The sequence below is a fragment of the Penicillium concentricum genome, assembly GCF_028827145.1.
Source record: "Penicillium concentricum strain IBT 3081 chromosome Unknown utg000001l_segment0_segment0, whole genome shotgun sequence".
NCBI classification, from domain to species: domain Eukaryota; kingdom Fungi; phylum Ascomycota; class Eurotiomycetes; order Eurotiales; family Aspergillaceae; genus Penicillium; species Penicillium concentricum.
In genome coordinates this window covers 1,726,618-1,753,966 of record NW_026622754.1, presented here as the reverse complement: position 1 = coordinate 1,753,966, position 27,349 = coordinate 1,726,618, and the positions used below count along the sequence as shown (strand labels likewise).

Sequence of the window (27,349 nt, the reverse complement as noted above, 5' to 3'; positions counted from 1 at the left end):
TGTCACCATCTACCGGTTGACAGCTTTTCAATGATATAGATATGTCTTTTTTACTTAGTGTGTGAAACCACTCAAATATGGTTAGTATCATATATGCCTCTTGAACTGGGTCTCGAATACCATCCAATTTAGCGAGATTTTCTAGTTTATGAAGACCACCACTTATCACAATAACGCTGATTCCCTTAGAATATTGATTGGAGAGTCCCCCAAGCTACATGTTGTATAATGCGTGGTATGATAATATGAAGGCTTGGCATCAAGGAGTCGTAGATAGCTGCAGATGTTAGGCATCACTATCTACCACAGATTCCCTCCCCTAGTTTACACACGATCTAGCTCATGCTCTATCGATTTAGTTCTAAAAACCCTTACTCTAGCTCATCCAATTACATATCAAAAATCTATAAATATCTAATATATGAACTTTTAGCCGCAATTCAACTCTGATTCTAATGCATTCTAATACAAGCAATATGATGTCAGAATACGCCCGTTCCTTAGAAGCGGGGCCGAACCATTATATTTCCACTTCGGGTCGTCCCGTTACATGACTGCTCCTTCGGGTATCATACTGCGAATTTTGAAATACATCAGTGTATGTACAAAGTACACTAGTATTTTTCGGTTAGTAGCCGAGGTGGCATCTGACGTCGAAATATTGTTTGCCACTATAATGTGCTTGATTGGACCGTTCTTTCGGTGGAAAATATTTACCGACCGGGGACTCTGATCGGCGTTTATCGATTTTTAGAGTGGGTATTTAGATCTGGCTAGGCACTGCTTATAGGAACGTACGTTCTGTCCATAGTAAATCGTATATAGGCGTTGCACTGGGCATGTTTGTAGACTTCTAAGCTCTGCACTACATTAGATTAAAATGGAATATAATCTGGAGTTCACTTAAAATTGTACTTAGAAGGTACAAATAATATCCATGGTTGCTTGTGTCATGGTTATGCTCTAATTTCACCTGATAAATCTTGCCCTAAGTCGTATCACTATTGCCCCTGACCTGACAGTATAAGTATACTAAGATAGCTCATCATCCGTACTGTTGTAGGGCTGATGCTCAAGTTAAAAGAAAACCCCGTTGTAGACTTGCTGACAATCAACACCCTCGAGGCTCAAGTGATATCCCACTTCTGCACTTGACTTTCTCGCAATGTCTGACCTAAATTTAGGCTGTCATGCCAGTGATATTTATTTCAAAGATGATAAAAGTTAATATCCTTGCAATGTTTTGCTACTTTGTCTTATATTCGAACTTAGTTTAGGATCTTTATGACCTGACTATAATAGAAAACAGAGCTATGCCTGTTTGCCTTTGTGGTCTTGTTAATGTGGCACATAGACCATTGTCTGTGATACCACAGCCTCTTTGTAGAAATAGTTCTGTTATTTCGACAGTCCTAGGGGGCTGGTTCTGAACTGCCCTCTGTGTTAAAGGCAGATATGGGGTCCTTTATTGCAGCCTACGGCATGGTTCTACCGAACGAAAACCCCCCGATGTTGGGCAAAGGGCCTTTTTTTTTTGCTCTCATCTCAGTCGACAAACTAGATTTAGACTGTCTCACTCAGGTTGCACCCCTACGGTTGCTGATACACCCAGTTTAAGGTTCTATTCGAGTCACACACTGTCAAATTATATCCTGTCAAGTACCTTCCCATAGTTGTAAGCTTCAGTCGTGACTTCCTTGTACGTTTGCTTCAAATATGGAAGGCACATAATCATGAGGCACGTGTTGTCATGGGCAATCAGCGTTCCTTCCTCAACGGGTACGCAGCTGGTGACTCTGTTTACTATTTCTTCCTCCAGCTTCCCTTTCTTCTTCTCTTCTTTTTTTCTCTTCTCCCACTTCACGTTCGTTTCCCTTTTCCTACTTTGACCTTCGTTTTCATCGATTGCTTGGTTATTTCATCAAGTCATCACTTTACACTCGTTTATCAACCTTTATCTTCCCCAAGATGGTAGCTTGGACGCGTTTCAAGTTGCTTCTGGCTATGGTCACCACTCTGGTGGCCATGGCTTCTGCTGCGGCTGGTATGTATCATGAACCATGACTGGCTACATTATGATAATTTACTGACCTTGTCGAACAGAATGCCATAACATCGAGTCGGTCTTCCTTCAGGACCCCCACACTGGGGAGAAGTACCAGTTCGGTGAAAGTAAGTCAAGTTCACTGTCTGGGTCTACCCTTAAGTCGCCGTTACTGATCAATTTTCACAGTCAATGTTTTGCCTCGGGCCTTGTTTGGTCGTGCTGTCCACGCTGCTGAACTGAGTAAGTCCAACCTCCTCGTCTTCTATACGGAGATTTCTCAATTCTCTCGACTCATTCAGATCAAACAACTAACTTGATACTAGTCACTGTCACGGTTACCCATACCACCTGCGGTCCTGATGAACCGACCACAACTGTCACCACGGATGTTCCTTGCACCACTGGTCATCCTACCACACCTCTCACCACTGAGTCTACCACTCCGGTCCCGGCTCAGGTCACTACCCCTGCGCCTACTACCTCCTTGACCACGGTGCCTGTTGCCACTCAGACTTCTGTACCAAGCGCCCCCCAGGTGTCTACTCAGTCATCTGCCCCGGCATCCACACAGACTTCTGCGCCCAGCACTCCTAAGGTGTCTACTCAGTCTACTGTTCCGGTCACCATCCAGACTTCTGTTCCCAGCACTTCTGAGGTGACCACCCTGTCATCTGTGCCTGCCGGCCCTCACAGTTCTGTGCCTGGCACTGCCGAAGTTACTACCCACTCGTCTCTGCCTGTTGTCCCTCACAGTTCTGTCCCCAGCGCTACCGAAGTGACCACCAAGTCTTCTACGCCTGGCACCACTTTGGTGACCTCGCAGTCTTCTGTACCTGGAACCGCTGAGACCCCAGTGCCCAGTGCTACTGGGGTACCCACTGGAAGTGGCTCTGTGACTAACACTGGATCCTCGGTTACTGCCACTGCCACCGAGTCGGTGTCTTCATCTAGTCCCAATGCTACCAGCGTGGCCCCTGTTCCTGTCACCACTGCTGTAGACCACACCACCTCTACGATTCCTGGCACTGTTACCGAGGTGACCACCGAGACGATCTCTTCGCCTTGCCCTTCCCCCTCTGAAGTCTCTTCTGCTTCTGGAGTGACTACTGGGTCAATCACATCTTCTCGTCCTACCAAGGTGGTTCCTGTCCCTGGTACTACTGGAATTACTTACACAAACTCAACTGTCACCCAGGCTCCTAGCCCTGTGACTAATTTGAGCACTGGTTACACTGCATCATCTCGCTCCAACTCAACTGGGCTGGCTCCTACTCCGGTGACTACTGAAATCACTATCACCGTTGAGATTTCTTGCACCGAGACGACCAAGTGTGTCAGCACCAAGGTTCTTACCACCAGCACCCTGCCAGCCTCGCAGACAACTGTCCCGGCCGTCGCTCCACATGCCACTACGACCACCGAGATTCAGCCGACTGTTCCCGCTCCTGTACCCGTTACCACTGAATTGGTCACTGCCACGGTTGAGATCCCTTGCACTGAGACCACCAAATGCATCAGTACCAAGGTATACACCACTATCCCTGCGGAGACTACCACCATCTCTGTGACTCCAATTCCGGCTACAGTTCCTGCTCCACAGACCACCACTGAAGTTGTGACCACTATGGTCCAGCCAACTGTTCCTGGTTCCCCTCCACAGGAGACCACCAAGGTTATCACCACTGTCATTCAGCCCACTGCTCCTGTCCCTGCTCCACATACGACCACCGAGCTTGTGACCACTGTCATCCAGCCAACTGTTCCTGGTGCTGTTCCTCAGGAGACCACCAAAGTTGTCACCACTGTCATTCAGCCCACTGCTCCTGTCTCTGCTCCGCATACGACCACCGAGGTTGTGACTACAGTGATTCAGCCTACTGTTCCTGCTCCAGTCCCGCAGGCTCCCACCCACGAGGTGACTACCGAGATCAAGCCGACTGAGTTGGTCCCACTTCCACACGCCACGACTGTTGAGGCTACTACCCTGGTCAAGGTTCCTGCTCCTCCTGCTCAGCAGAGTACCACAACCGAGTCCAAGGTTTCCGTTGTGCCTCCCCAACAACCTACCCACACTCAGAAGGATATGGCCCCGCCGTCTCCTCAGGGTACTTCTTCCAGTGGCACCCACGCCCCTTCTCCTGTTTTCAACAGTGCCGAGGCCGCTGGGATCATGGACAGCCGTCTCCTTACCATGAGCATTTTGATTATGCTCTCTCACTTGTTTCACTTGATCATGTGAGAATGCCACACGCTTTTACCGTGTTAGGCAATTCTAGCCATCTTCTGACGTAGCAAGGATGGTACCTGATGCGATGATTGTGTTCGGGATGGAATTTGAGGAACCCATGGTTTTGATGGGTGGCCGTTTTTTTATGGGATGCAACTAGCTCCCCTTAATTTTGCAAATTTTAACTGTGATTCATATTCTAGTTCAAGCATAGCTTTTCTAATTTCAGAAATGTTCACTATTGGTTATGTCTGTATCATGAAGAGAGACTAAAGTATCTTATGATCTACAATCTACAACTGAATAGAAAGCTCAAGGACAAAAGAGCTGACCAAACAGTGCATTCGGGTAGTTGTAGTTCAGCTATGAAACAAATGTTACAGATAAACAGAACGTAATAGGTATATAGTGAGCAGCCAAAGCAGTGAACATAACACGCGACTTTATCAAATGAACAATAGCTAGTGTGATAACCTCACAGAATGGATGAATGCTAGCATCCCCAAAAAAAGGGCACAGTAGCTTGGCTAAAAGCCAGGGTATCTCAGAGAAACAAGGAGAATGCATAGGTATGTGCACATTGAGTATACACATATGACAGACGCGAATGGGTACAGATGTGTCCCTACCCCAACAGAGTTCAAACCTCAACCTCACCGCCAAGGGATTCAATATCTCTTGTCAGAGCACAGAGGCGACATCCATCACCGATCTTGTCTCGCAGGATTCTTGCCGTCGTGACTTTGGGACCAATAGTACGAGATGCGGTCGCAGATCGGGTTTCATCGACTGGGGACATGGCCCGGGGTGTGAGATCTGCAGATCGGTCACGGCTGTTTGCGCCGGATTGTTGCTGTGATGTGTCGGAGTGCAAGTGGGATAGATGGAAAATATGGCCACAAGCAAAGGCGACGAGTATTTCTCGCTCTGTAGCAGGGTTAGTATTAGCATTGTTTCTTTCAAAGGATAAAATATGGAATGGGGTTGGGTCAAACACATACCGTTTGCCCGGAAAGCAGCGTTGCAACCGCCGCATCTTCCCTGTCCAGGGCCTCCGAATTTTCTCGCGCCATTGGTTACAGATAATTGATCTTGAGCCTGGGTCTTCGTCGTCGGTGTCTTGTTGAAATCTTCCTCTCTGTCCTCGATGACATCGAACTTAATTCCTCGCCGCTGGCCTTTGCGCAGCGAGTCCATCCCAAGTGCAACTTCGCTTTGCATGACCCTAGCCGCGCCTTGGCTAATACTAGCCTGCAGATCGTGCTCACGGATCAAGCGAGTGAGACCCTCTCTTAGACCTTCGATCTCCAGCCCGCTCGGGATCCGACGCACAAGCTTGATCGGGTCGATGGCCGTTCCGGCTTCGACAAGAAGGCCATGAATGAACTTTGGCTTGTCCATGGAGTAATCAAGCAGATCCTCCCACAGATCAGGATCTTCTTGTGATCTTGCAAATGAAATGGCCTGTGAAACATCCTTGAGATCCGATAGAATTAGGTTCAAGGCTCGCTTCGTCTGGCCCATCTTGGACAAGAGGAAAATTAACTCTGGTGTGAATTTGTGGTCTTCGCAGATGGATGTGGCTTTCTCAAATGAATAAGATATACTGGTTTGGAGGAACTCCATCAGAAGAGGCCGGTCGTAATCGGCAAATACCTCAACGGCTGTATCGGCAAAGTTATCAATCAGGGCTTTGCCTTCATCGGCAGCAAGCTTGCTGGCTGCATCCCGAGCATGAAGTCCACGTCCCCTTCTGGGCTTAGACGCGTCGTGCGGTAATGATTCGCCTCGCCAGAGCGCACGGAGATAGAAATAAAGGAACAAGAACCGGTTTGCAGCGATCAACTGTGATACCACGGTTTCTGGAGGAACAATGCCCGTGTATGCTTCGCTTACAAGGAGTCGCGTGGGCTCGGATGTCAACTCCTCCAGTTCAGATTTCGTGGCTGACTTCATTTGCTCTTTAGAAACGCGAATCATAATGAAGGCCGGAATATCATCAGTGACTGCGTCGAGCAACCGGTGTTCCCGAACCAAAGCCATGGCAGCATCTCCATCTTGCAATCGAATATAGCAACGCAAGGCTTCGCGGTAATGCCCTCCTACCAGGAACAACTTGGCGAGGCAATCTGTGAGGATTCGCCATTCCTCAGACCCGACAGGTACTGACTCGGATTTCGCCTGTGCTTCGATGGCTTCTGTGACCACATTCGCATCATACAAATCAGATGGCCATGCTTCAATGAGTTCATTGAATTTGACCAAGTCTCGTGAAACATAGTGAGTGAGAATGACTTCGTAAATCCGAGAAGACAACGATGGATTTAAGTCGACTGGGATTCTTGAAGTGATCTCGTCGATTTTATCATTTTTGATAAAGGTCCATGCCCAGTGTTCCCATCGTGGGGCATTGCGAATGACTTTGCCACAAATGTTCGCAGCCTCAATCCACTTCTCTTCGCTGACGAGTTGGTTGATCCAGAGTTCCCCAATGCGAGCCTTTTCTTGTTCAGCAGCAGAAACTTTTGTTCGACCAGCCGTCATGATAGACGATCGATCATCAGCAAAAAATTCACCTAGACTGGTTTGGGACCTTCCTGCTGCCTCGGAAACAGCTTCAGTTACGTCGGGTATCGAGCCCGCAGCTTCGGGATGTTCGTCGACGAGACGCCATGCGTCCTCGTACTGGCCATGAGAGTCAAGCCAGGATAGGCGGTCCGCAAGATCCCTTTTGACTGCAACAACACAGTCATATGGGCTGTGCACGAAGATTTTGGCACCAGGCGCACCTGAAACTTCCTGCACCTCCTTCGGAAGGGCTTCCTCGGCTGCGTGTAGCTTGGATATGAAAGAGGGAGCAACTCTACCAGACCCCTTGTCGCCACTACTTGTGGTACTGCGGATGCTGGCGCCGGAGCTAAATAGCCGCGCAGAGTACATAGTAGCATCCAAAAGCCCATACCCAAGAGCCCCCAGGGCACCACGCTGGACGACTTGTCCCTCGGGGGTCTTCCACGGAGGCAAGACACTTAGATGATAATCAGACGCCGAGAGACCTTCAAATCGGTTAATTGAAAGTGTATCGGCGCTGATTTCTTCTTTGGTTTCAATGTCAATGACACGAAGTTCAGGTTCTAGGCCCTTTTTTCGATTGCGGGTCCCACTGCCTCTTCCGTTGCTTGTATTTTCCCCTTCGGTTTCCATATATGCGAGAATGACAAGAAGACGAGGCGTGTACAATGAGATGCCAGATACCACACAATCTGTTCGTAATCTGTGCTTAAAGTTAGCGCTGATATATCCAACCCGTGAGAGTTCCAGCTTACATTGTGACAACCTCTGCAGAGCCCAACTTCTCGCCCTTGGATGTTTTGCTTGCCCTTTCGGGGTAGACATCAATGACCCAAACAGTCCCTCCCCAGCCGACAACAAGCTTTTCCACTTTCTCAGTGGGCACGGTCGACTGTACCTCTGGACTGGCAGAATTGTCATTTGGGTCGAGATTGTCCCGACTGTCTAAAGCAGACTGGTCGATCCATTCTGCGCGTGCTTTCCAAACACCGGCCATTTCCTCCCAACCGGGACGATTTGGACGATCAATATGGCTGATTCGTTTCCAGGCAAATTCCGTCTCTGAAGAATCCAGGTGCAGATTTGACCGCATAATCTTGATGCCTTCCTCATTGACCCAGGCCACGTATTTCCCTGACAGTGACCATTTGATTGTGCTTATAGTCCCTTCGCCGCTGTGGATGATTGTGTCTTTTCCACTATTGGATGCCAGGCCCATGGATCCAAGCCAACTTGACGCTGTGGCGGCCGCACCCCCTATTGTTGTAGAGTTGGAGGTCGCTCCAATACGACCGCCAGTTGTCAGGACCAATTCACCCGCTCGGCCACCAGACAGGTATGACCGATCAGTTTTGTACTCTGGGGACAAAGCAATCGACTGAACGGGGCGACCAAAATTGCGCAATAGCACATCCTTGGGATCTACCAGCGACGAGACACAAACGTGGCCGTCGATTGAGGAGGTTCCGATGTAAATCGAGTTCGATGGTATGGGAGGGACGGTTGGCTGATTACTCAGTTTTCCTTGGCCACGGATACTGCCAGTGGTATTAGATGATCGCGTGGATGGTCTGTATTCTTCCGCGGTCTGCTTGCTGAAAGTGTCTTGCCTAAGGTTCGGAAGCGGAGGTGGAAATGGCGATATCGATATTGAGGTGACACTTGCTGAGTGTGCATGATATACTCGGAGGGATTGTAGAAGCGGCAAGGACATAACATGCTTGACAAGGTCAGCTCATATGTCTGCGCGCTGATGTGGCTAACTTACGACGTTCCCGTTGTGTGTCCCGACGATCTAGGCATATCATTAGCTCATTATACAGTATAGGTTCCGTTAAGAATGCATACCATTTTATCTCCTGCTACGAGGAACGAGCTTGTCGCATCCCCGTTGCGATATACCGATCCCAGGTGCTTCGTCAGGTATGCGTACTTGAGGCGGGGCTCCTCGTCCTCGTCATCCGAGTCTTCCTCTTCCTCGACCTCATCTTCTTCTCTATCATTGCTGCTACTAAAGCTGCCGTCATTGCATCGTTGGTGTCGGTCTTGGGCGCCTTGAGTCGTGTCTGTAGGTGAGCTGGTTCGTATGGATGTGTCGTGCTTGGGAGTGCTCTGAACGGCACTTTCGTCCGGCGATGTCGCGCCAGGCGCGTCCATGGCAAATCCCTCTCAGCACCTGCAGCTCCCAAACTGGTTGAAGTGGAATGCGACAAGCTGGAAACTGGTGGTTCTACAGTTGAGCCGGGGTAGGTCAGGGCCCGTCGGGAGCTTGGTTCTATGACTAAGCGGGGTATCGGGCCGTGGGCTGCAAAACGATGTCATCGACCGAGCCAAGGTTTTTGTTCCTCAGACACACAATGTTTGCCAGGCCATATGTCTGCTTGAGCTGCAAGCGACCAGGATTATGGCTTCCTTCGCGATTGCAGACCCAATACCTCCATGTCTCTCCTCCATTGGCCCTTCCCCGACGGAAGGATTTCTTCTCATCCAATGCCCACTTAAAACAAAAGCAGAACAGCAGCGATGAACCAATTGAGTTATCTCCTGATTCTCAGAAGCAACGCCGACGGGGGCCTAGATTACCAGCAGCTCCCATTTCATTGCGGCGAGTAGCGGTCGAGGCACAGAGATCGAAGGATGGCATTCTCTCCAAGGCGCTCCTCAAAGAGCAGGGGTTATATCGGACTAAGGTAGGCATAACTGAGATTTTCTAGGATTTCCTTCCACTGACTGTTTTCACGTCTCTAGACAGTAACCGCCTACGCCGTAGCCGAGCAATTCAACATCCGCCAAGTCAGAGACATTTTACAAGAACGAGGATATGAGCCGGACCCGTTGGAAACGGGACTCTTCCCGCAAGTCGTTCATGTTCAGATACCGTTAGACTCCATACAACGCATGACAAATCCCTCCAGTACAGGTCTACCATCCGACGAAGTGGGTGATTTATTTGTGTTCCCCTCCGGTACAGTGGTAGCGTGGTCGCTCCCAGAAGGATTCACATCATTTCTGGCAACACGAACTCTCTTGCCCGCAGCAGAAGGTGCCCACCTGGATGACTTGGAAACCGAGGACCTCGAATTCGTGGAGGACCCGAAGCGGGAGAACAGTGTGATCAAAGGGGACACAATTATACTAGGGACCAACTCTGGTCACGAAGATACAGAGGGATCACCAGCGGGGCAACAATCCGTCGACACGGTGTTGACCAAGGTTGCATTTTCGTCGGGTCTTGCTCGGAGTACGAAGTTGGCCATCCTCGAGAGCCTTCTTTCGAACTATTTCGAATCGACTCGGCAAATTCCGACTCTTCTGTCACAGGGATCCCGGCTTCCTTTTACACGAGACTTTGTCCTCCGCAAGACGGGCCAATTACTAAGTGTCCGAGCGCAGCTCAATCTCTATTCCGAGCTCACTGATTCCCTTCCTGATATCTTTTGGGACAGCCGCCACGAACTTGGCTTGGAGGGATACTATGAGCAGGCTGGCAGAGCTTTAGATGTTGGAATTCGCATCAAACTGCTGAATGAGAAGATGGACTATGCGCAAGAGATCGCAAGTGTACTCCGGGAGCGCCTTAGTGAGACACATGGTCTCCGACTCGAATGGATTATCATTCTGCTCATTGCCGTTGAGGTTGGCTTTGAGGTATTACGACTATGGAAAGAAAGGGTACATGAACAGGAGGCGTGCAAGCAGGAGGCCTAGGGTCACCTGAGGTCAGAAATGACAGAAGCTTGGTGAGATTATTTTACCCACCGTGGACTAACTATGATACCCCTTCACTCTTGAATTTAAGCATACCCCAAATGATCATCTTGAATATTGAAAGAATGCAATAACTATAAAGCATAGATGCTGTTTACATAAGTAAACAAAGCCCCCGGGGCCAGGTGACTCTTATCAGCTGTCCCCGCGCTTAGTCATATGACTCCGCACGAGGCAACTTAGATACGCCGATGACCTTTGTAGCCTGAATGTACTTATCACTTCTCTGAATACCGTCCTACTACTTGTCTACTTATCTATTCTTATACTCTTTCTCTCCGTCAGTTTATAAGTGTACTCCCTCCAATCACGGCAAAAAGCTGCCATCGATGATGCGGGGATCATCACAACAGTTCATGGGGATCCCCGGACCCCAGAAGATGCTCAAGACCCTCGGCTCACTCTGGCTTTCGCAAACTTCAAACGAGAATACAAGCCCCGGAACTTCGTCATCATGCCCTGTCTCGGAAATAAGTTGCCAGGCCAACTACAACGGTCAAGACACCTGCTGTTTCAACTACCCCGGTGGCCAAATGCTGCAGACGCAATTCTGGGATGTCGACCCTGCACTCGGCCCTGAAGATGCATGGACTATTCACGGACTATGGTTAGTTTGTTCCCACGTCCCCAGGTTGAATGAATACAGCACTAACCATTCAGGCCCGACCACTGCAACGGCGGCTTTGACCAATTCTGCGACTCCGGACGCAAGTACAGCAACATTTCCCTGATTCTAGTTGACGCGGGTCGCGGAGACTTGCTTGAATACATGAGCGAATATTGGAAGGATTTCCGTGGTGATGATAGCAATCTCTGGCAACATGAGTGGAACAAGCACGGCACTTGCGTCAGCACGCTGGAACCACATTGCTACAAGGACTACCTGCCGCAACAAGATGTTGTGGACTACTTCGACAAAACTGTTGAGGTTTATAAGGAATTGCCTACCCATGAGGTTAGTTTGATTGTCTCGATTAATGACTGAGTATATATTCGGATCGAACCACTAACTATGCGTAAGTTCTTGGCCAGTGCTGGCATCATACCATCTCAGACGCATACCTATGCTCTTGCCGATATTGAGGCTGCATTGAAACAAGCCCATGGAAACCCTGTCACTGTCCGTTGCCGAGGCGGCGCCATCAATGAGATTTGGTACTATTTCAATATCGCTGGAAGTCTACAGTTTGGAGAGTTCATCTCTGCAGGTCCAGGTCAGTTAAACTCCAAAGTCATTCACTCAGGTAGACCTCAAGCTTACAAAATGACCAGATGGCCAGAAGTCTAATTGCCCCGCCAGGGGAATCAAGTACCCACTGAAGCATGCTCGGCATGAGCCTGCCCCGACAACCACAGGTGGTCACCCCGAGCCCACAGCGCCAGGCACTCCGTTTACAGACCGAGGTAATTTGATTGTGTCAAGGCTTGGCAGAAAGCATGGCTGTATCATTAGCTACGGAAGTTGGTTTTCGTCCGGGACCTGTGCGACTTTCCGGGCCGAAAAGATATCAGGTTCGTAGCTGTGCTTTCCGCATATGACGCATCTGCTATTGATTGCTAACATGAAGTAAATGGTATCCTGCAGATGATATATTTACTCTGAAATCTAGCAAGGGGCCCTGTGCCTTTGAGCGAGACGCCCTTGCTTGCGGACCTCACGTCAACACGCCAAGCCAGTTCACCGTATGTATATCCCAGATATTTTCACATAATCTCGTTTCATGTTCTCACACTGCATACAGGCCAAGGATGGTAAGCTCGCTTACAGTGATCACACTACTTTCTATGCCGAGAATCCACCCAAGGGGCGTACACAGAGTACTGTGTATGCTTCGCAAGGGGGGCGGCCTATTGAGATCGAGATCACATGGACTTCAAAGTAGACGGGCTATGTTTACTGTATCCCTCGCTATGCCCCTAGTGGAAAGTAGGTTGGCCTACTGGGATTTGATAGAATTACGCAGAAACCCCGGCATAGAATCTTGGAATGGGGCGAAGGGACCATTAGTCACTGATTCGTTAACGCAGAGTAATAATAGAAATTTCAAATAGAAACGCGCATTGTCTAGAGTGAAATTTAATATCTGTAATATGAGGGTGCACATCATCAGACTTGAAGGTTGCTGGGATCCAAACAATTTGGTCTCTTTCCCTTAGGCTGGTTCTTTTATAAGAGCTTTTATTTCCCTTAACCTGACAATATAAAGTAGAGTTTAATGCTACAATTCTACAATTAATAGAGTAACAGACAATATGGAACCGGATGTAAGCTGTAGTATGACAAGTTTGAAACAGTAGAGTACAAGCTATCCTCAATTATGTCTGTCACCGAAGGAAAATAATCCTCCAGACAAGCCATCCTTTTAACAAGGTAGGTGTACAGAAAAGATTCATTGAAAGTGTAAAGACATCAAATACATATCGCATCATGAACATATAAAAAGAAGGGTAAACACCGGGAATAAACACGCCATTTATCAAACATCTCCAAAGAGATGAGATAAGGCTAAAAAGACGTGAACAAAACCATGAAAGACAAAGGAAAAACATGAGAAAACAAAGAGAAATACAGGGGGGAAATAAGGGCAGGGCAAAAAAAAGCAAATAGCCCAAACACCCGTAAAGTCCGCAAAGTTGTCAAATCCCGAAATGTGCAGAGAAAGAAAACGCCCGATTTTGTCATGGGTCATTAAAGTGTACAAGGTCGTCCCGTATCGTTGCAAAGAAGTCTCGCCGTGAAGATAAGCCGCGTATGTATCGCCGTGCTCGTTTTGGTACCAGAAGCCATTCAAGGGTCCACCAGAAACTCACTGGACAAGCAGTCGATTGGGTCCGTCAGGTCATCTTCCATGTGAGGAAGACCAGAAAAGGTCTTCTCGGGGTAATAGGACGAGACCGAGGCGAAGTCGGTTGTATCCACGAACTGATAAGTCGGGAAACCAGAGATACCTGAGTGAGCCAGATGACCGAATTCCTCTCGGAGGTCGTCTGAGGGATCTTGAGTCATGAAGATATCGATCTCCGAGCCGACGGATGATTCAGCCAGAGTTGGTGCCGAGCGAGGGGAGGACATTTCCCGAGGTGAGAGAGCAGATTCACTGTATAGAGATTCCTGCGAGTAGGTAGATTCCTGCGAATATGTCTGGGAACCGAAATCCGATCCGTACTGCGCCATTGCCTGCTCGTATCTAGCGTGAGCGAGTTGAGGTGGTGACAAGGGCAACATGTCATCCTCGAGCTGGGCATCGAGGGAAGTGTAGGTCTGACATGGCGAGGAAATCGTGTGGTATCTGTCTCCGGGGGAGGTGGGCGGCGTGAAAGACGAGACGGCAGTGGACGGGGCATAGTTGGGCGAGTTGAAGACGGGAGCATCTTGCAGAGTGACGTTGGTATTTGCTGAAGCGGTTGAGGATTTTTCAGCAACGCGTTGACGAGTACGAGTTGATTTGGCCTGGCGAGTGTCGATATCCGGACGGCTGGTCTTCTTCTTGGGGGGACGGCCACGCTTGGTAGTCTTTGGAACCACGCCGGTGAAGCCTCCAACGCACATATCGCGCTGGCGGTGACGGGTCAGGGCGTCTTGTCTGGCAAAGCTGGCACCACAGGCGCAGGCGAAGGGCTTGTTGCCACTGTGTGTCTTGAGATGGCGCTTGAGATCATGTCCGCGCACAAAGTGCTTTTCGCAAATGTCGCATTTGAATTGACGGTCCCCGAGATGTGTTTGGACGTGGGACTTGATGTTTTCTTTGCGACCAAAGCGGCAAAGGCAGCCTGTAAATAGACAGACCCACTTTCCATCTTTGGGATCGGGGCCGGAGATGAACTTGGCGATTTCGTCGGTCGAAACACCGGTTTGCTGGACTGAGGCCTTGACTCGAGCATCAAGGTCATCATCGTGAGTAGCTGGCTCGGTGGAAGACGAGACAGTAGACGGGGCTCGCTTCTTGGACCTGCCAGTGGACGATGTGAATGAGACATTGGAATTTTGAGGTGTCATGCCATATGAACTCGGGGATGGCATATCGGCAACTTCGGTGAACGACGAGCTAATCGGGGAATTGACGGGGGAGGGCATTTGCTGCTTAATCTGCACAGAATCGACATAGGGGACTCCTTGCAACGACTGGGCTCTCTGCATCTCAGCAGTGGCAGGGGTATGGGGAAATGAGAAACTTTGGGACTTGGAGGATGTTGGGTCATTGCTGTACATGGAATAATCAATAGATCTTTTCAATGGGGTAGAATCGGGGGTCATGGGGGAGTTGTCTGCCATATAATTAGCCTCGGTCGAATTAGATTGAAGCGACAGTTTCATACAAGCAGTAGACATTTGCGAAAGGATTTTCGCAGATGGAGCCTTTGGTTGAACAGAGACTGGGTGCATTGGACCGGCATAGGCCGTCACCTGCTCGTTTTGGACGATTGGCATGTTGCGCTGAGGAAACAATTCCCAATCGGCATTGCCAATAAATTGTTGTTGTTGCTGGTTCGAGAATTGTTCTTGCTGCATACGGTGCAGCGCAAGCTTCAATGGTGTATTTTCGGAGCATTCACTGGCTGATCGTGACATAGCCGGGGCACCGACAGAAGAAGGCGCAGGGCTACCAGTGGTGGTGTGAATCGCTTGCAATTGTTCTTGGTTGAAAGCCTGGCAGTCAGACCCGAGCGACTGGTGTGGTTGATATTGATACGGTTGCATGTGCATGGATGGAATGAACGATCGCTCGGGCTGCTGGGCATAGGATTGATACTGTACATCCCTTTGTTGATATGAGAAACCTGATTTTTCGTTAAAATAATCTCGCAACTGCGAGACCGTCTTCGGCATGTGTCGGTCCATAGTGGCTTGTTGACTGAAAGAGCTGTAGTCTACAGTCTGGCCTCGACGATGTGACCGACGGGGTTGGATATTGGTCATGACTGGCGCGAGCTCGAATGGAGCCACTGGTGTGGAGATTTGACGGCGGTGACGACCGTTTCCGAGCGCGTTGGAGTTCATGGCTATATTGCCGACAGTTGGTCCTGGATGAGGTGTCAGTATGTGAATGTGAAAGCAGTAGGAGAGGAAAGAGTTAGAGCCTCAAGCTATTCAGATCAAGTAAGTTAAAGCAGAATCCAATTCTGAAGCAGAAACTTGAATTGTATGAAGGTTTCCAAGGTTTGGTTCTGGAACCCAGATCTATGTAAGACCCGCGGTACTGATCAACAAATCGGGGGTTGGCATAGCAACGGGTTCAGCCCGGGCGTCTGGGAAACCAAGGCTCTGATGAAAGTGGGCCTTAGACCTCGATTTTACCCTTTTGATCCAGGGCCTTACTTAGATTTTATCCTTATTCTGCAAGGAACTTCTAATCCCTGTGAGAAAAGTCATATAATCTATATAGAACCTACAAAATTTACAACTCCTCGTCTCGTTTCCAAGGAGATTCAATATAAACAAGTCGATCTCATAAACATTGGCTCCAAATATGTATACCGATAGGCCGATAGGCCGATCGCCCCATGGCGTCACTGATATTCGACCTGTCCAACATGGGATATCGTCTACCTTAGGCATCTATGCCCCTTCGAAGTCACGTATGGGACTAGCAAGGCCTTATTCCCTTCCTTTACGAGCTATAAGCAAGAGAAAGAAGAAACTGGCGTCACCCGGAAACCGGGGCTAAGTCAGTCAAGATATACATGGTGTATGTAACTACCACAATGGCTCGTCGCCCATGGCACCTATTTTCTATGAGAGTCACGTACATCTAATTAGTACTATACGTGTAGGGGCGGTCGGATCTCAGGTTATACATAGGAAAGGTTCTTGCACAAAGTATGCTTTTGTTTTCGCATTTTTCTGCACCTTTATATAGAACTAAGCGGGGGACAAAATATATATTTAAAAAGATATCTAAAAGAATATCTGACACCACTGAGAAGACTACTGAAAACATCACGAGGCACAAGCGGCCGTCTACTCTTGTTCTACTATAATACATGTAGGATTTATTTATATCCGTACATGTATATTTCTAGTTAACTTGCAACAGTAAAAGGAAAACAGATTCAAAAAAAAGTTTGGAAACTGGAACGACTTGGCGCCACCCGGAATCGAACCGGGGCTAAGTCAGAATCGAAGTGTACAGGTACGTTACCACAATGACTCGTCATACCACTAGACCATGGCACCTTATTTGATGGAATCGGCATCATGTTTTCAATTCATCAAGCTCAATCTCGGCTATGCCTTTTCCCATACGAGATATTTATAGTACTTGTTAATGTTATCTAGACTAGTGCGGTGGGCTCTATGACCTGTGTAGGTACAACATCGTGCGAAGCGCTTACGCTATAGCCCTCTACACCATCTAACTAGGTAGGGCTCCATATAAGTCGTCTTTAACTTCTCATTACTAGTATCCTCTTATAATTTTATAGAAGGATTACGTCACACTATTTACTTTTCTTATATTATGGTGGAATATCCGACCGCTCCTATACGTATTATATCTACAACCTTGATAAATCTATAATCCGAATCTTCATCCATCCAATAGGTGCCATGGTCTAGTGGTATGACGAAGCATTGTGGTAATGTACACATGTGTACACTGATCCTGCTTTAGCCCCGGTTCGATTCCGGGTGGCGCCATTTCTTTTTATTTTTTAGTAGTTGTTTGGATTAGTTTATTTTTTTTATGTTTTATATATACATACAGTAAAACCAAGTTATAACCAATTGAGACAAAATATTCGTTGAGCCGAGGTTTTCGCAAAGTCCAGGTCCCATACATTAACGGACCAAGTCTCGACATATCGAGTTTTGTATGGGGGAATCGTGAAATACCGAACTTCGCAGTAAGCAGAGAAATTCGTTATAACTGCGTTTTACTGTATTTTACATAGAATATCGGGCATAATTCTCTATGGCGGGTTCTTGTTTTTTTTTTTTCAAAAAAAAGCTTACTTTTATGACACTCTCCTGCTAAGCTTTCGGGTAACCCATGTAGCTATTATGTAGAGTCTCCGTGGGACCTTTGTTGCCTGGACTGGAGCCCTGGAGCCGGGTGAGAGTGTAAATCAGAAACCGACATGACAACCTTTCATGTTAAGGTCGCTGGCTGATCAGATAAATACCCCAGTGGACCCATTGGGATATAGGGAAAGTTCATATGCACAAGTATCGTTGAGATATCTAGTAATTTGCATCTACCACGTGTTTCTCCAAAGACTGCACAGCTCGCTTGTAATACACTGTAGTTGAGAAGTTTGCAAGGTCGTAAGGCAATGCAACAAAAGGCATGTATTTTCTATTAATGGGGGAGCTTAGATAATGGAGTCTCAATAGGTAGGAGCCCCATGACCTGTCATCACAGTTGAGACAGACCATAGATTCCTTGTTTGTCAGGCTCTTACTAGGTTATCTGGTTAGCTTCTGTTTGTTTATAGAGGATCAATGCCTCTTCTCCTATCTTCACCCTTCAACATATCCTTCTTCTCATCACACGTCTCTGAATTGGTCTGAACTACGCTCCGCCACGGATACGCAAGAGTCCCGCCATGTCCAATCCAAAGAAGGTCATCGAGGCCTTCAAATCTAGACTCCCAGCGTTCTACCATCAATGTAGCCCCCTGGTTGACCCTTTGATATCCTTTCTGGTCAACAGTGTCTACATTGATCTCCAAGATAACGACCTTCCTCGGTGGAGTTCTCTTGAGACACAGCAACAGAGGGAACTCCGCCAAAAGATTGTCGGGTATCTGATGACCGGGCTGCGTCAGGAATACCAATGCACCTTCTTCGATGACAACCTTGATGAAGACATATTTACTGTCGTTCTGTATTGGTACTTGAAAGACCCTTCGGCCGAGCTTGTACAACAAACCATGGGAAAGAGAGAAGAGGGTAGGAGAAACATAAGCTCCACATCATTCTTCCAGCAATGCGAGCAGCGCGGAGCTTGGCTTACTGCAAACCAATTCCTCCTATCGCCATTCCGAAAGAACCTTTTTTCGACCCTGATTCATTCTATGGGGAGCGAGATGTATGTACTCGCTGGCGAAACCATATGACCATATACTAAATATGAATGTGCTTAGTCTGAAACAGGGGCCCTTGTGGAGGGGAGATTTGAATTGTCCTCTGAAGACGAGGAAGTAAAAAAGAGCAATTCGAAACAGGGAAGGGGCCACCCAGGCGCTTATAAGGAGATTTTCGTAGCTAGAACGACCACCCCATTCCCTATTGATCATGTCCCGATATCTCTTAAATCACCCACCGACGACGAATCACCCACCGACGACGAAGATGTCGACGACGGAGATGCCGATGGAAAAAAGAGCTATGAGAGTGAACTAGCTGCCCAAAAAGAGCTAAATAAAAAATACAAAAAATATCTAGCTCGGAGTGACAGGTACGCCCGGCTAAACCAACAGGTGGAAGAGACCGTTACCCTAATGGATGAGCCCATGAAGAGACTAGGTGGGTTTGACTCTGGTCGTATTCTTACCCATATGTTACAGAAAACAGACGAAAAACACCACGCTCGATATGGAGGAATCCTAAGCCGACGATATCCTAAAAACCGCTCTGACCTCTAGAACCAAGTCTCTCTTAGATGTTATTGGGTCTGGATCAATTGGACTTGATGAGTACTTTAACCATATACTCGTTTTGCTAACTTTAGACTAATATTTATTAGGTTGATAAATCTCGGTGGAAACCCTGAGAATGACGAACGGGCAGAAATCTACTTACATATCCTTTGGATAAAGGAGAAAAAGTTTTCGCTGTACGTCGGCTAGTCACTGAACCTGCGTGAGCGAATTGGAAGACATTGCGACCCAGAATATCGGAGGAATCACCCGTCACTTCATTACAGCCTCTGGGACTCTGGGACCATTTCTGGCGATATTTTTGTCACCCTATCAAATTTTAGGGCCTCTCAACACCCTGCGACAGATGATTATGCACTTTGCTAAATCTCCAGGAGATGTTCATGGCTTGTGCATTACAGACACTCCGTGGGGCTGATCTGATTTTGGTTCTACCTGGTGATATCCCAGTGCCATGGGCTAGCCTACATCTGAACGTGGCACTACCTATCTTCCAAAGGCTTTACAGATAATGACGGCACGCCTGTGACACGCCAAATATTTGCCGGTGCTCTTCGAATCCCGAATGGCGATATTCGTCAGTGGGCAAAGGCCTGCAGAGACTCATTTAACGATCTCCGAAACTCCCCTGATCCGCAGCTTCGTGCATACTAGCTACGTATGTCGGAGGAGGCAAGAATCCTAGCCGCTGCATCGGAAAAGCCAAGAAATGAGATCATTATGTACGATACCGAAAGCAGAAAACTGGAAAGATTCCAAAAGTTGAGAGACACGGGGGTTTGGGTAAATTTAAGAACGAGTTGGGAGAACTCGAACTCCCTTCGCTTTTCCTGGGGGTTACACGAATTCCATTTCCCACGACGCTTACAATTCCCCTTCGAGGTTAGCCCTGGAAATAAATTTCTCTTCAGCCCGCTTCTTTTTGACTCCCCACATGAGCTCCCCTACGCTAGGAGTGCTCTTCCAACCGACCCTGCGAGTAGACTACTAATCGCTGTGATGGTCCAGCATGAAGGCGAAGACCATTGGCGCTGGCTCTCAAACCCCACACAATAAGCGGTGGAATACATGAACCATTTTGTGGATTGCCTAGAGGGGCTGAGCAGAGCTCAGTCAAAGCGACTCCTCCGCCGAAGAATACCCGTCACTTGGGCGCATGGCTAAGGAGAAAGCTGCAAGAGGGGATGATGTTTCTCCGCAGATGGATTTGGATTCGAAAGATGATCCTAGTGCTGATATGGAGACGGGTCAACTGGCTTTGGAGGACCTAGAGGAAGAGGCTTTCTATGAAGAGATCGAGTCAAACCTCTGTCTTCAGGAACTGCAGTGTTGAATTCTAATGTTGTCTTTCATAGTCTTGATATTGCCTTCCTATGGTTTCTTTAAATTGATGTACCTGCCACAATGACTCGTCATACCACTAGGTTATAACACATATTAGAGGTATGTGGTGTATATTTCTGCTACAAGCTATATTAACTTGAATCTTTGTCTATTTGATAAAATAATAACGATGTAGTCGAGATGTATACAAAAAAATACTTTTAAGATATATATTAGATCCCATAGAAAGGGTACATATTCAACCCTATAAGGAAAACCCCCATAAAAGATAATTATCTCGACATTATCAAAGTATAACGTGCTCGGCCGTTTGGATTTGGGGCGGAGGCAAAGGGCCGAGTACACAAAAGGGAAAGAAACATATTCAAAAACCAAAAAAGAATGGCGCCACCCGGAATCGAACCGGGGCTAAAGCAGGATCAGTGTACACATGTGTACATTACCACAATGCTTCGTCATACCACTAGACCATGGCACCTATTTAATGTGAAGAATTCGGCACCTATAGACTTATGTACCCTAGATATATGAGCGGTCGGAGTGTAATAACGAACTCCCCTACGGAGTACATACGATATATATCAAAGTTCGATATATCGAGCCTAAGTTAGGATTAAAATATCTCGCTGATCGATCCCCACTTCTTAAAAGCTCGGTCTAATTCGTATATGAGTATAAGAAACTCTAATGGATATGTATAGAGGCTATAAGTATATAAGTTTTGTTGAGAATCATGGATTCTCCAGTATGCTGGGGGGTCAATGACACCCCTAGCATCCAGCAAGTGCAACTACTTATAACCCCGTTTTCTATGCCATAGAAAACTCAGTCGATCGCACACTAGTTGTCATAGGATCCTATTAGGATCTACCATATATATAATAAGAAGCGAGAAACGAGACTATAAAAGCCTAGATGTTCTATATTCTAGATTTCGAGACTCTTTACATTCTAATAGTACACATACTTTTGTTGGTTAATTCTTTTATTATACATTAGTTACATGCACTATTCATTCGCCTTTAACAATGTAAGAAGAAAGAAACCAAACAAAGAGACCACGAGGTAGTTAAGTTTATATAAAAATAAGATTCGAAGATAATAAAAAAGAATGGCGCCACCCGGAATCGAACCGGGGCTAAAGCAGGATCAGTGTACACATGTGTACATTACCACAATGCTTCGTCATACCACTAGACCATGGCACCTATTGGATGAAAGAAGGAACTTATTTGGCTCTATTTGGTCAACAATTGTCAGTGGAAAATGCTGGCTAATAGGCGCCTTATCTAAAGTAGTTGGGTGTGTGACTAGTTAACTAGTTAGTAAGTAAGTTAGTTAACTACAGTAAACCCTAGGTTAGTTGACTAGTTAACTATAACAAACTAATTGAGACACGGCAAAGTATTCGTTCAACCGAGGATTTCGCAAAATCCAGGTCCCATACATTAAATATATATCATGTTTATAACCAAGTCTATGCACTAGAAAATGTTCCAATACCACCATGTTTCTATGTCAATAGCATCCGCACCTATAGCAGCCCACTATAGTTACACAAAGGATTTATAATTGACTGTTTTTCACACCGAGAGGAAGGGCTAGAGCTGCCACTACTCTCAGAGAGCGACCTTCTTGAAGGTGGCCCGAGCTCGTAAGAAGTGAGGACTAGTGAGATTGTTTAATTGGGCAAAGCTGCTGATCTATCCTTGATATTTGGAACCTTGGAACGAATTTCGTGTTGGGGAATGGTGAATTAACGAACTTCGTGTTAGGGGGTAAATTCGTTATTACTATGGTGGATTAAGTGAAGCACCGGTATCCAATGAAAACCTGGTATTCACTATATCCAGGTTTGTTGTAACGTGGTCTTACCGTGGTGTTTTTCTTCGTATGAAGTTGTACTCCGCGATTCCTACATATGTAAACTTAGGATAAGTGTTAACTCTAACCCTAATTTTTATATGCTAAGAATCTAACAGAATCAAGAATCTATTACTACATGTACCTTGTTAGATAGAGGTGACAAAAAAGAAAGGCAAGTGAACTAACCTTAGAAGATAGTTAGATAGTAAATCACTTGCCAGAGAGAAAAAATAAAAAGAAATGGCGCCACCCGGAATCGAACCGGGGCTAAAGCAGGATCAGTATACACATGTGTACATTACCACAATGCTTCGTCATACCACTAGACCATGGCACCTTATTGGATGGAATGAGGACCAGATTTTGGATTTATTAAGCCAAATCTTGTCTATGTCTCGATCTTTCCCCTCCAACCTTGGAAGGGTCCAAAACTTAGGCCAAGACTTTTCCTTTAAGCTAGACTACTTTCGGCATATGACCCACCACGTGATCACACAACCATTTTAATCACCAACCGGCTTCCGCGCACAACGATCTTCTTTAATCTTGTAAGGTTGAGGAAGACACGACTGTCTAGGTGAGTTTTTTGTCCTATGCAAGCAGAGAAGAATGTGATGAGCATGCGCAACCAGTCTGCAGTCCATTCTTTCTCTGACTGCCATATTTTCATTGTCGCGACCATCTCACTAACTTTTCCTTCTCAGGCCTTCATCAAGATGCAGATCTTCGTCAAGACCCTTACGGGTAAGACTATCACCCTTGAGGTGGAGTCCTCCGATACCATTGACAATGTCAAGTCCAAGATCCAGGGTAAGCAAAACCGAAATTTCCCGAGCAACGATCGCACATGAGGCTCTCAAAAAAATCCGACAGAGACTAACGTTTCATCAGACAAGGAGGGTATTCCCCCTGACCAGCAGCGCCTGATCTTCGCTGGTAAGCAGCTCGAGGATGGCCGCACTCTTTCGGATTACAACATCCAGAAGGAGTCGACTCTTCACCTCGTCCTCCGCCTGCGTGGTGGTGGTAAGAAGCGCAAGAAGAAGGTCTACACCACCCCCAAGAAGATCAAGCACAAGCACAAGAAGACCAAGCTCGCTATCCTCAAGTACTACAAGGTTGACGGTGATGGCAAGATCGAGCGTCTTCGCCGCGAGTGCCCCGCTCCCGAGGTATGTGATCTCCCGTTGTCTTTTGACAATACCCTTGGATTCCTATCAACAGAAACTAACTCTTTCCTTTAGTGTGGTGCCGGTGTCTTCATGGCCGCTATGCACAACCGCCAGTACTGCGGTAAGTGCCACCTCACCTACGTCTTCGACGAGGCCAAATAAATGGTCTAAGTCGGACCGTGGTGTGCTGTCGCCGAGCTTGAGCATGGTTCTGCTACGCTTGGGCAAGTGATGGAGTGTCACGGTTGACGCTGGTTGATGATGGTTGCTTGGAATACCCATGTGCTACAGTCAATTACAAAAAAAACTAGGCATCCGCCGAAAATTCGATCTCCACCGTAATGATAGACTTGTATGTATTCGTAGACTTCGATATTCACATCTCATGTAGTCAACTGTACTGCAAATGGCAATGCATAATGCCGTGCAACCTCTCACCTACTGCTCGGGGAAGCCGGCTTTGAGATTCTCATACTTGCTCTCAGGGTAGTCAAGGGCATTAGACGACTGATCCAAAGCGCCTTCACCACCCACCCCATCGACAAAGATACCGATCAAGCTTCCCTCCGCCGGATCAGCCTCCTTCCCACCCTTATCACCGCTACTCTCCCACCACATACCACCACCGAGCCCGCGGTCGCGAATATAGTTCGCCTTGAGCTGCGCCACATGGGGTGTGTCGTAAGAAACCATCGTGCGCGAACCGCCATCATAGCAGTACGAGGCACCAGATTCCTCGTCGAACTTTTCCTCAGCCCCGGGTCTGGGCAGCGCCTTGTAATCCCACACTCCGTTCTCCCAACTGCCCTGTCCGACCCCGTTGAAGGGGGCGCCGGGTCCATCGGTGTTCTCAAATGCGCGTCCGTACAGTGGCATGCCCATGACGATCTTTGAGGGTGGGATGCCGCCGTTGTTGATGTAGTAGTTTACAGCAGCGTCGATCGAGAACGGTGTGGATGCAGGGTTGGAATTTGAAGGGGCGATGTTCGCTTGGTGGCCAGCGTTGGTGTCCCAGCTTCCGGCGAAGTCGTATGCCATGAGGTTGTAGAAGTCTAGCACTGGGGTCATCTCTTGGAACTTAAGCTTCTCGTAGTTGCTCGCGCCTGTGACAGTCAGTTTTGATGGTTCACGGTACTGTTCCATTGCTGGAGATATGGTATGGACATACCGGCAGGGCAGGCGATTGTCAAGTAGAAACGACGGTCAGAACCAGCCTCTCTGTCAAGAACCTATTTCCGGTCAGTTTGGTCCAATTCAAGTTCTAGGAGAACAACATACCTCTCGGCATTTCTGGAGCAAGAGAACTAGGTTCTGAGCCTCGGTTTCATCTGGATATATAGTGAGCCTCGTACTTCGAATATATTCTGACAAACTCACCTTTGGGATATTCCCAATCGATATCAAGACCTATGAAAAATTCAAAGTCAGCCCCGTAAGCAGTACCTAGCCGATCAAACATACCATCGAATCCTAGATCTAGAACCAGACGTGTGGCCGATTCAGCAAACTTAGTCCGACCCTCATCGGTGCTTGCAGGCTGTGCGAAATTCGCCGAGTACGTCCAGCCACCGATAGAAAGCAAAACCTTCAGCTTGCGGTTCTGCTTCTTGAGCAGGAAGAGCTGCTTAGCACATCCGTACACATTGTCGCCGACGTCATTCCACGAGTCTGTCGGGTAATGCTTCTCGACATCGGACCAAGAGTCGGTCAAGTACCTGCAGTTTTGAGTTAGGAAATCTTCTGCAACCTGTAAGGATTAAGAAGACTTACACTTCACCGCTTTCAGGACGAATGTTCGCAAATGCATAGAGAATGTGTGTCAATTTCTCCGCGGGCAGATCCTGTGGGTTGTAGTTGCGGCCGTAAATTGCCTATGGGGGTGTGTTAACAATGGTACTTTTTTTCGATATATATGTCCGGCATAGTATAAAGGACGCGGATCATGCAGTCGACATTGAAATGACATAAGCAAATTTAACATACCCAGTTGACAAAGTAGGCGACGGATTTGATCTCAGACATGGTTGCAGATTGGGTGAAGTGTTGCACGAGAACAGCCACAAGTATAGTAAACAAAGTAATGAGCTTGAGATAAGCCACAATTTGTAGTCAAAAGAAAGTTATATCAAGTTTCAAAACACAAGTATTTCAAGGGGGTACTTTATGTCGCAGCCTAATTGTTAGTGCACTGTTGTATCGGCAATCTCAACGCCACGTCATTGGTCGGGACTCACATGTGGCGGTGTAAACGTAAGGCACCAAGGCAAGGATTTATATAGAATAAAGATATCCGGGATCAGTATTGCAATCGAAGATATAATCTGGAGATTTTAGGAGACCTTAGAGACTATATGTATGTTTACTAAATGTCCAAGGTCCAAGAAAAAACGTGGTGCGTGACACCTCCGCCTGTTCAAGGTGCATGTAACCTCATTCTTGGCCAATCCCTAATGTGTTTCAACGTAATAGCGTAGGTTATTGGTGAGTGTACAGGAAGCACAACAGAGTATCAAGTACTCGTGATGTTGAAGAATGCAACCCTAGACAAGAATGGGACATAGCCCGCCTAAAGGGGGCCACGATGTGGAATGATGACTGGCCACATAACCATGAGAATTAGTTTATTCTATTGGTTGTTAAGCTTGGAAGGTCTTGAATATTTCCAAACTTGAAAATCTTATTGGAAGTATTTCAATGTAGAAAGGAGGTTAACATTAGCCCCTAGAGCCACACAATACCTCGAGATATAAAGCATTGGTCAGGCGACTTACGCCCTCAAATATGCCCACATGGAGAATCGAGCATGGATCGGACTCTTTTGGCAGTAGATCGACTGAACCTGTGGCAAGTGACGACCTTCTCAAGCCGAAGGGTGTTTGGAGAATCGGTATTCGCGGGTAGTGATCTTTAGAGGGTAGCGAGTGATATACAAGGATCGCCCGAGACTACACGTGGACTCAGGGTTCAACATCCTTCCCGGTCATGAGATGATCGTCAAACCTATAAATCAAAACTTCAGTATGACTCCTGTTCTCCAAGTGTGCTTAGCCTCAATGCAACCTATCTGGTTGCCCAATATCTATTTCCTATAGCATCATATGAGTAGTTCTATGTTGTATGTATATTACTGTTATCCACCAAAGAATTGAACACACTCGGAGGTCGCCGAAGAAATGGATATCCAATGATCGACAAAGCATCTTTATCCATGCCCCACGTCACAATTTAATGCCGTCAAGATGAAACAAGCCGCAATGGCCGAGAAGATATTTAGAAAGCGAAATGTATGGGTAGGAAGTGATCCGAAAGTCCACTGTTAGTGTAACGGGAAATCAAACGTGGGAATTACCAAGAACAAAAAGAAAAAGAAACCGTCGCCTGAAAATCTAGTCCATAGCTGAACTCGAGCCGCGATATGGTCGTTCATAGGTTTGATTGGATCTACACAGCCGAACTAACGCCCTTAGCTTCCAGCCGTGTCCGAAATCTCTCTATTCCAGATCCACTTGGATCTATGCAACGTTTTTTTTTTTTTGACCTTTCACTGTGGATCTTTCAGCTGGTAACGTAATCGGTAAGCGAGTCGGCCATGTAAGCCAGCCGGCCACCCAGTCTAACATACTAAGTTTAAATGGATATATCATAGCCACAACGCCATTAAATTAATGTAACTAAATTCATTTATCTATTTGGACATGTTTCTCTCCTATGCCCCGGCTGCCTACATATTCCACAGGCTCGCCCGGCCCGTAT

The 27,349-nt window shown here is 47.2% G+C and overlaps 8 protein-coding genes across 8 annotated transcripts; 5 read left to right on the top strand and 3 right to left on the bottom strand.

Moving 5' to 3' along the window:
• Window positions 1-1,968: 1,968 nt before the first annotated feature.
• N7517_000664 (uncharacterized protein) lies at window positions 1,969-4,286 on the top strand (the record flags this gene model as incomplete). The annotated part of the gene is made up of 4 exons (XM_056718394.1): window positions 1,969-2,044; window positions 2,104-2,172; window positions 2,234-2,287; window positions 2,371-4,286. The coding sequence occupies 4 exons, from the start codon at window positions 1,969-1,971 to the stop codon at window positions 4,284-4,286; spliced, it is 2,115 nt and encodes a 704-aa protein (XP_056582529.1).
• Window positions 4,287-4,914: 628 nt separating this feature from the next.
• On the bottom strand, window positions 4,915-9,002 carry N7517_000663 (CLH domain-containing protein; the record flags this gene model as incomplete). The annotated part of the gene is made up of 5 exons (XM_056718393.1): window positions 4,915-5,201; window positions 5,276-7,548; window positions 7,601-8,565; window positions 8,614-8,640; window positions 8,694-9,002. The coding sequence occupies 5 exons, from the start codon at window positions 9,000-9,002 to the stop codon at window positions 4,915-4,917; spliced, it is 3,861 nt and encodes a 1,286-aa protein (XP_056582528.1).
• Window positions 9,003-9,202: 200 nt separating this feature from the next.
• Window positions 9,203-10,553, top strand: N7517_000662 (RMD1 family protein; the record flags this gene model as incomplete). The annotated part of the gene is made up of 2 exons (XM_056718392.1): window positions 9,203-9,535; window positions 9,594-10,553. 2 exons carry the CDS (start codon window positions 9,203-9,205, stop codon window positions 10,551-10,553), a joined length of 1,293 nt encoding a protein of 430 aa, XP_056582527.1.
• Window positions 10,554-10,942: 389 nt separating this feature from the next.
• On the top strand, window positions 10,943-12,496 carry N7517_000661 (T2 family ribonuclease; the record flags this gene model as incomplete). The annotated part of the gene is made up of 6 exons (XM_056718391.1): window positions 10,943-11,220; window positions 11,274-11,568; window positions 11,635-11,827; window positions 11,886-12,125; window positions 12,199-12,296; window positions 12,356-12,496. The coding sequence occupies 6 exons, from the start codon at window positions 10,943-10,945 to the stop codon at window positions 12,494-12,496; spliced, it is 1,245 nt and encodes a 414-aa protein (XP_056582526.1).
• Window positions 12,497-13,401: 905 nt separating this feature from the next.
• ace2 (putative C2H2 transcription factor (Swi5)) lies at window positions 13,402-15,612 on the bottom strand (the record flags this gene model as incomplete). The annotated part of the gene is made up of 2 exons (XM_056718390.1): window positions 13,402-14,879; window positions 14,931-15,612. 2 exons carry the CDS (start codon window positions 15,610-15,612, stop codon window positions 13,402-13,404), a joined length of 2,160 nt encoding a protein of 719 aa, XP_056582525.1.
• Window positions 15,613-18,158: 2,546 nt separating this feature from the next.
• Window positions 18,159-19,199, top strand: N7517_000659 (uncharacterized protein; the record flags this gene model as incomplete). The annotated part of the gene is made up of 3 exons (XM_056718389.1): window positions 18,159-18,504; window positions 18,540-18,643; window positions 18,699-19,199. 3 exons carry the CDS (start codon window positions 18,159-18,161, stop codon window positions 19,197-19,199), a joined length of 951 nt encoding a protein of 316 aa, XP_056582524.1.
• A 2,470-nt stretch (window positions 19,200-21,669) lies between these two features.
• On the top strand, window positions 21,670-21,929 carry N7517_000658 (uncharacterized protein; the record flags this gene model as incomplete). Its single annotated transcript, XM_056718388.1, has 2 exons — window positions 21,670-21,860; window positions 21,917-21,929. The coding sequence occupies 2 exons, from the start codon at window positions 21,670-21,672 to the stop codon at window positions 21,927-21,929; spliced, it is 204 nt and encodes a 67-aa protein (XP_056582523.1).
• Window positions 21,930-24,034: 2,105 nt separating this feature from the next.
• N7517_000657 (glycoside hydrolase family 18 protein) lies at window positions 24,035-25,618 on the bottom strand (the record flags this gene model as incomplete). Its single annotated transcript, XM_056718387.1, has 7 exons — window positions 24,035-24,699; window positions 24,765-24,825; window positions 24,875-24,924; window positions 24,974-25,003; window positions 25,058-25,311; window positions 25,367-25,467; window positions 25,580-25,618. The coding sequence occupies 7 exons, from the start codon at window positions 25,616-25,618 to the stop codon at window positions 24,035-24,037; spliced, it is 1,200 nt and encodes a 399-aa protein (XP_056582522.1).
• Between the last annotated feature and the right edge of the window lie 1,731 nt (window positions 25,619-27,349).